This window comes from Cucumis sativus, chromosome 7 (assembly GCF_000004075.3).
Source record: "Cucumis sativus cultivar 9930 chromosome 7, Cucumber_9930_V3, whole genome shotgun sequence".
In the NCBI taxonomy this organism is placed as follows: domain Eukaryota; kingdom Viridiplantae; phylum Streptophyta; class Magnoliopsida; order Cucurbitales; family Cucurbitaceae; genus Cucumis; species Cucumis sativus.
The window spans coordinates 535,812-544,266 of NC_026661.2; the positions used below are offsets into that span (position 1 = coordinate 535,812).

The 8,455-nt window shown below is 31.5% G+C and overlaps 2 protein-coding genes across 2 annotated transcripts; both read left to right on the top strand.

Moving 5' to 3' along the window:
• Positions 1–510: 510 nt before the first annotated feature.
• Positions 511–3,527, top strand: LOC101214751 (NADP-dependent D-sorbitol-6-phosphate dehydrogenase). The gene is made up of 6 exons (XM_031888499.1): positions 511–701; positions 876–970; positions 1,251–1,368; positions 2,062–2,194; positions 2,500–2,722; positions 3,068–3,527. Exons 1-6 carry the CDS (start codon positions 569–571, stop codon positions 3,299–3,301), a joined length of 936 nt encoding a protein of 311 aa, XP_031744359.1. The 5' UTR covers positions 511–568; the 3' UTR covers positions 3,302–3,527.
• Positions 3,528–4,867: 1,340 nt separating this feature from the next.
• LOC101214993 (NADP-dependent D-sorbitol-6-phosphate dehydrogenase) lies at positions 4,868–8,130 on the top strand. Its single transcript, XM_004148496.3, has 6 exons — positions 4,868–5,222; positions 5,749–5,843; positions 6,301–6,418; positions 6,518–6,650; positions 7,242–7,461; positions 7,567–8,130. Exons 1-6 carry the CDS (start codon positions 5,090–5,092, stop codon positions 7,795–7,797), a joined length of 930 nt encoding a protein of 309 aa, XP_004148544.1. The 5' UTR covers positions 4,868–5,089; the 3' UTR covers positions 7,798–8,130.
• The last annotated feature ends 325 nt before the right edge of the window (positions 8,131–8,455 follow it).

Genomic DNA, 8,455 nt, shown 5'->3' on the forward strand with positions numbered 1-8,455 from the left:
CAAATTAGCTACACCCAAGAATTAAAAAGGAGAATTTTTAAAAATAGATGAATTTGCAAACTATTTACAACCGATAGCAAAATTTTAATCCAAACCTAAAATGAATAACCAAAATTTTAACCCAAACAAAGTATCCATTTTTTTTTTTATATAGGAGGTAATTATTTTTCATTCTCTTCTATTTATATAAAGTCCCCAATTAAAAACCATCACCCCAAACACAAGCACCAGAAATCCAAGTTTCTAAAACATGCATCAAGTCATAGACATCTCCTACACATACATAATCTGATTCTCGTGCATTTGATTCTGATCGACGAGTCAAACATCTCCTTAAAATATGAATTGAAAGGGAAAAAAAGTAACCTTTTAGAAGAATAAATTCTTGAAAGATGGATTGATGTAATTAGACACAAATAAGAAAAAGGGATAACATAAAAAATAATGTCCTAACAGAGAGAGAGAGAGAGAGAGAGAAAGGCTATAAAATTAGAGTTGTGGAGTGGTTTTAAAATATTTGAAATAGAAGAGGAAAGCATTTTGTAAAGAAAAGAAAGAGAAAGAAGAAATGGAAATAACTCTAAACAATGGCTTCAAAATGCCAAAGATGGGGCTTGGAGTTTGGCGAATGGAGAAGGGAGAAATCAAATATCTCTTTCTCAACGCCATTCAAATCGGTTATCGCCATTTTGACTGCGCCGGTAACTCTCTTTCACTATTTACCATTATAGATTCTTCTGTCTCTTCCATTGATGTCAAACTGATGTAAACATACAAACATCAACTCATCCGTGGAAATTTAGTATTATCGATTTTATTCCATTAGCATATGTGAAAATAAAAATTGTACCAATTTATTTGTTATCTTCTTGCAGCTGACTATAAAAGTGAGCCTGAAATAGGTGAGGCACTAGCAGAAGCCATAGAGAGTGGACTTGTGAAAAGGGAAGAACTTTTCATTACCTCCAAGGTGATTTTTTCTTTTCTTTTTTTTTTTTGATTAAGTTGTAAATTAATCTTATATTTAGTCTATTTATACCCTTCTATCAAACCATAAAGTCTAAAATTTAATTTTTAAATCATATCAATTAAATCTTAATTTTCTTGATGTGCTTTTAAGGTTAGATGAATTGTTGTATGTTAGATTAATTAGTTGAAATATGAGTTGAAATATTCGTGAATTTAAAAAAAAGTAATAGTATAATGATCTATAAGATTAATTTGATATAATGATGAATCCTGAATGATAGCTATGGAACTCGGACCATGGACATGTTCTTGAGGCTTGCAAGGACAGCTTGAAGAAACTTCAACTACAATATTTGGATTTGTATCTTGTGCACTTCCCAGTAGCCACAAAGCATACAGGTTCATGTTGTTCACCTTCTCTTCTTCTTTTTCTCTTTCGACATTCGTATGCAATATAAATATATGTGTACATCATATGAAACGATTATCAAATAAGACAACTATATCATATGAAACGATTATCAAATAAGACAACTATAATATCAAGATTGTTTTTTAGTGACTACTAGCTAGGTTTATGTTCGAAAATTTGCTTACTTTCATGATAACAACAGAGTATAAACTTAAAATAAGTTAAATTACAAGTTTTAGTATTTGAAGTAGAGAGATTTCTATTTATTTTTAGTTTATGAGAGTCGAAAGGTGTAATGATTTCGCTACAACAACTTTAACTTATGATGTTAGTTTTGAATTGACATCATATGTATATGATGTCGAATTGCCAAACTGTGATCATCCTTCTGGCCATCATTGTAAGGTACAATAATGGATTGACTATGACGACAATTTAGAGTCGTCAGCCATAAAAAAAATTTTATGTCATCATATATGTAAAATGACAATTATTTGTGTTGACAATTTATAACTAACATCAACTCATGTGTGTCGTTGCATATATCTATACAATGACGATTAGTTGTGATGTCAACATCATACGTACCTATGTCATCATACATTTACCACTGATTTTCTAAGCTTTCAATTTTTATATACATGTGAATTCTTATATTTTTAAAATTTTAATATTTAAAGGAGTGGGCAATACCAGTAGTGCATTGGGTAAAGATGGGATGTTGGACATTGATACAACCATATCTTTAGAAACCACTTGGCATGCCATGGAAGATTTGGTTTATGCAGGTTTAGTTCGTAGCATTGGGATCAGGTATTGCACCTTCTATTTTGTATTTTAAAGTACAAAACACTTCAATTTAGCTAACGTGTTTAACTATTATATATATATATATATCCTAACTTTTTCCATTGATTTTTTTTTAAAAAAAATAAAACCATCCAATACTACCATTGAACTATTAATTAAAGTGGTAACAATGTGACAGAGGGAGGTTAGTTGAATAGTAATTAAATATTTTTAGACATTTTTGAAAGAAAAATTAATTTGGTGAAATATTAGAAATCCTTGGATGGAAAGAGTACGATGTTAATAATATTTTGAGAAATTTGTTGCAGCAACTATGACATATTTTTGACAAGAGATTGTTTGGCATATTCAAAAGTGAAGCCTGCAGTGAACCAAATAGAAACACATCCTTACTTTCAAAGAGAATCTCTTGTCAAATTTTGTCAAAAGCATGGAATATGTGTCACTGCTCATACTCCTTTAGGAGGTGCTGCAGCAAATCCTGAATTTTTTGGTGCAACTTATAATTGTCTCGAAGATCCTCTTCTTCAGGTACGACGACGATGCAAACTGAAATTAATTCTTTCTTATATATCTTTTTCAGTTTCAATGGTGATAAAAACCATCTCATTTCTTTTCTTTTGTTAAGTGTAATCCTTCGGTACTCTTCAACGTGAATATATAGTGTTCTCTTTTGTGTTTTTGTCTAATCTATTTCTAGTTTAGAAGCTTATAAGATTTTTCTCTATAATTAAGTTTGTTATCTTTAAAATAAATTATTTTTATTTATTGAAAAAAACTCATACCCATGAGATTTTAGGTTAAAATAATATAAATTTTGGACTAATTCCTACCTACAGTTTGAGTGCGCTTTATCGAGGTGGTTTTCCTTGTTAGGAACTGGCGGAGAAATATGGGAGGAGCCCTGCTCAAATTGCCCTAAGGTGGGGAATTCAAAGGGACACTGCGGTTATACCGAAGACTTCAAAATTGAAGAGATTGGAAGAGAATTTGCAAGTTTTTGATTTTGAGCTTAAAGAGGAAGATATGGATCTCATCAAAAATATTGACAAGAAATATCGAACCAATCTGATATCAACATTGGCTTGGGGCATGGATATATATGCTTAATTCACTGTAAATTAGGGTTCTTTCGTAACTTTGCGGAGGGATATTAAAATCTCTTTGTAGCTGAATAATTTAACAGAACTCTAAAACTTAATTTACTTGAAAAGTTAAAAATACAATTGCTTTGAAAAAAAATACATAAACTAATTTTCTATAACCTAAAGGTTGAGCTTGGCTTTTATATACAAAAAATAAATAAATAAATTACAGAGAACAACACTTCTATGTATCTGTCAAACGCCATTTTTTTCGCACTCCCACTTGAAAACTTCTCTAATCTTCGAGCTTCAGATTTTGGTTCGAGGGAACAAAAATTGAAATGAGAACTTTTGCCAAAGAAAATTCGAGAATACATAGTGAGTTTTTTTCTAGATAATTTCTGATTTATTAATTTAATTTAACTAATTAAACTAAATCATATTTCATTAAAATTACATTCAATCAATTAGTTAAGCAAATGTATGTTTGAAAAAGAATCTAAATCTTATTTTTCTTGTGGTATGGATTTTTTATAAAAAAGTTTACCAAACTATAGAAATTGTTTATGAAAACCCTATAGTAACTCCAATGATCATATGTGATAGAGACCAAATTTGACATGAAAAAAAAAAAAAAACAAAACAAAACAAAAATTCTTGTGATGGAACTAATGTTTAAAATATATGTGAAACGGACAACTTTATATTACCAAAGGCAAGTCTGCACGAGTAAGAGAGCACGATTTTAGGCTCCTCGTACGCCACCAGTTAGGTAAGAAAGAAAGCTTAGTGTGTGCCGAGAGTGGCAGATTTCAATGGATATAAATTAACATTTCTAAAAAAAATTATAAAAACAAAAAAGGTTATTTTCAAATAATAATAAAATAGACCAAAATATTTACAAATATATCATCCAGGGATGTTTACAAATATATGGTGAACCATCAACTCACTTGAAATTAGGGCTTTCTTATCTTTAGAGAGATTGTAACGAGAGGACAACCCATAGTGTTGCTGCCTATGCTCTAGTTTATGGACCAATTCTCATCCTCCTTTTGGTTAAACAGACTAGATGTGGTTGATAATGGGCTTTTATACCTTTGGTTTGTTGTTTATAAATCTCTTTTCTTCCTTAAACAAAATATATAATTATTCAAATGGTTAATTTTTATAAATATAACCAAACCCTATAATATTTAATTACATTCATCTATATGAAATTGGTCATTTTTTTTAATATTTTAGGTTTGTCTTTCATTTCTATCTCCTTTTTTCTCTTTTGTTAGGCAATTTTTCTTTTCATTTCCATTGTCATTATTTTCACCGACCAAAGAATCGTTTAACCAAATCTAAACAAAGAATCTCGAAAAAATCGTTGGCACATTTGTACAAATATAAACGATCATCTAGCCAAATCATGTTCTAGATATATTACGGGTACGTGTTGACGGGAGCAATTTTTATATTTTTTAATGGTGGGTCTATATAAATATTGTATAAATTTATTATATTAAAAAAAAAAAAAAAAACTTTTCAAAATAGTCTGTTTTGATAATTATTTTTTCAAAACTACCTTATTTTTCCCATTAAGCCCCAAACCATCCAAATCAATCACATTATTACATCCATTTCTCGTACGACATCGTTTTGGTGTGGTACCTGAAGCCGGCATCTATTTCGATTTTCAAGACGGCAAAAAAAATCTTAAAAGAAGAGCTTAAAATCTAAAAAACCACAAGCAAAAGAGCTCACAGCTTTTGTGGAAGCAGAACCCATTGAATTGATTGAAAAAACAAAGCTCCGATCAAAAGAAATGGCGATAACTCTTAACAATGGGTTCAAGATGCCATTGATCGGCCTTGGAGTTTGGCGTATGGAGAAGCAACAAGTCAGAGACCTCATTATCAACGCCATTAAGATTGGTTATCGCCATTTTGACTGCGCCGGTACCCTCTTCTCATGCTTCATTCCATTTCTCACTTCCTTCTCTCTTGATATTATCATCTTTTCTTCCATCAGATGGATTTGGTTTAATTTTATTTTCCTTGTGTATAACTTACGAATGAAGTCGAAATCGTGGATTATCTCCGATTCTGGGTCCTATTTTTCAAATTTTCTTGAATTAGGTTGTGTAGAAATAGTAGGAGGGATTGAGTGTCAAAATGCTTGATACCTGATTTTGGAGTACTTACAGTTACAGACAATTAACTCCGATTTAAATGTTTATTGAGTCAGAGGACTTTGAAAAAACAAGTGGATTATTCAGCTTTTTTCAATTCCTATATATTCAAACTTTGAATTTATTCGCTTAGTCTATATGGATATGTGTTTGGTACTTTTTGTATTACTTTTTTTCTTTAAAGATAAGGTTGACTTCTTATTCTTTAAAGTATTAATGTGTTGGGAATACTTCTCTGAAGAAAACTTGAGTGACATAGGTTTTTTAATAGAGATTTTGTTGTATTCTTGCAGCTGATTACAAAAATGAAGCTGAAGTTGGGGAGGCGTTAGCAGAAGCTTTTAAGAGTGGACTTGTTAAGAGGGAAGAACTTTTCATTACCACAAAAGTGAGTTTGATTTTGAATTCTTATTTCTCTGCTTTTGAATCCTTCTTTAAGTTGGGAGCTTCAGGATGAGTTTTTATAATTTTTTAAGGACAAGAATTGATTTTAGCCAATTATAATTTTCATGACGGATAGAGATTGAAAATTTTAAAAATGCTTCTAAAAGAAACGTTTAGTCCCCATTGTCACCTCTCAATTTCTTACAATGGTTTTCCATCTTTCTTAAGTTAAAGAGTTGACTTATTAGTTAAATTCCATAAAACAAGAACAGGTGTTTAAAAATTATTTTTTTAGATTTTAAAATTTGGCTTAGTTTTTTTTATAAAAACATTTTTAGAAAGTAGATAACGAGGTAAGTAATTTAGTGGTGAAAGGGGTGTTTAAAAGCTTAAGTTTAATAAACTAAAAACCAAATGGTTACCAACCGAGCCACCAATGTTGGCTTTCATCACAATGGCAGCTCTGGAATTCAGACCACGGACATGTTCTTGGGGCTTGCAAGGACAGCTTAAAGAAGCTTCAATTGGAATATTTGGATCTATATTTGGTGCACTTCCCAGTTGCCATAAAGCATACAGGTTCTATTCATTGATTGTCATTTGTAAATATCTCCCTTTTCTCATGGTTGTGCATCAACGAATTCTCATTGTCCTTTTTTTTAATTCTCTTATTTGAAGGAGTCGGCAATACTAGCAGTGAATTGGCTGAAGATGGGATATTGGACATTGATACAACCATATCTTTAGAAACCACTTGGCATGCCATGGAAGATCTTGTTTCCAGTGGTTTAGTTCGGAGCATTGGGATCAGGTGTTGTTACTTTGATATTCACAAGATAAAATTATTATTTCTTTTTACTACCTCACGCTAACTTCTAACTGCATATAAGTTAAATTACAAGTTTAGTCCTTGAACTTTTGACGCTTATGCCTATTTGGTCTTTATGCTTTCAAATTGAGTGATATGTGTAGAAACTTACAATTGTGTATCTAATAAGTTCTTGATAATTGAAAGTCCTAAAAACAAACCAATCTATTAAATTTAAATTTAAATTGTATTTAATTAATGTTGTATCTAATGGATCTCTGAATTCTAAAAGAAAATCCTAATGTTCTAGGTCGAACTAGATTTGTAAATTAACTATTGATATATTTTCCCATAAACTTCTTACCAGCTACTGTGAACAGTTATCACCACGTATGTACTTTCTACTATTTATTTGACCTGTCTATACCATAATCCATGCATTTTCTATCAGAAGCACTTTTGAAATATTAGAAGTAAAGAATAAAATTATTTGCTTGATTATGAATCACATGTTGAAACCCTGATAACATGAATAGTTTGGAAGCACAATTTTGCAGCATTTGAACATTATTCTCATGGAACAATTCCTTGCAGCAATTACGACATATTTTTAACCAGAGACTGTTTAGCTTATTCAAAAGTGAAGCCTGCTGTGAATCAAATTGAAACGCATCCTTACTTTCAAAGAGAATCTCTCGTCAAATTTTGCCAAAAGCATGGGATTTGTGTCACAGCTCATACTCCTTTAGGGGGTGCTGCTGCTAACAATGAATGGTTTGGTACAGTTTCTTGTCTTGAAGATCCAGTTCTTCAAGTAAGTTCGTTCTTTCTTCTTTCAAGAACAACTGAGATCAATACGTTTGTTGTTTAAAGTCTTCAATGCTGGAGGCAATTCATATTTGGCCCTCTTTCTTGTCAGGGACTTGCCAAGAAATATGGGAAGAGTGCTGCTCAAATTGCCCTGAGGTGGGGCATCCAAAGGAACACCGTCGTGATACCAAAAACGTCAAAACCTGAGAGATTGGAAGAGAATTTCCAAGTCTTCGATTTTCAGATTGTGAAAGAGGATATGGATCTGATCAATGGAATCGACAGGAAATATCGAACAAACCAACCTGCCAGGTTCTGGGGCATAGACTTATATGCTTAGGAGGTAGTGAATAAAACTCTCATCTTAAAGTTGGATCTTAAATTCACTCTGTTGTTGAAAGCCTTAAGCCCAAACTTTTGAACTGTTTCTTCTATCTTGTGTTCCCTAAAAAGCAGTAAAAAAATTCTTCTGCTGAGAAATCGGTTTCTTTAGGTCAGTTCGATAACATTCTCGTTTGTTATTTTCTGTTTTCCTTTGCCTAATTGCTTGCCGAAGATCGAATAAACAGAGACAGTTTCTCTCCTCTTTTTCTTTTCTCAATGGTTCTTCTTATCTTGTCATTGTTCATTTCTAAAGAATGAGTAATCTGGGAGAGATTTTTCAGTGGAAAAAGAATGCGAGGATTCTGGTGTTTGACGCAGCTAATTTGTTTGTGTCCATTTTTGTAAATGAAGAGCCCTTGTGTGTGGAAAAACAATGTTGGTCTTCAACTTGGTTAAAATAGACATATTTGAATGCCTTTGTTAGTAGTGTGGACTGTTTTCAATTTTTTAAAGCAAAAATTGGAAAAACTGCTCTTATGTAGTAATCATTTGATTTTTAGTTATTTTATTTTTCAAAGTTAAGCTTTTGGATCTCATTTTTAGTTAATCATTCCTAACTCTACTTAAAATGATAATGTGGTGTGAATATGAGAGGAAATATGCTTAATTTTTTT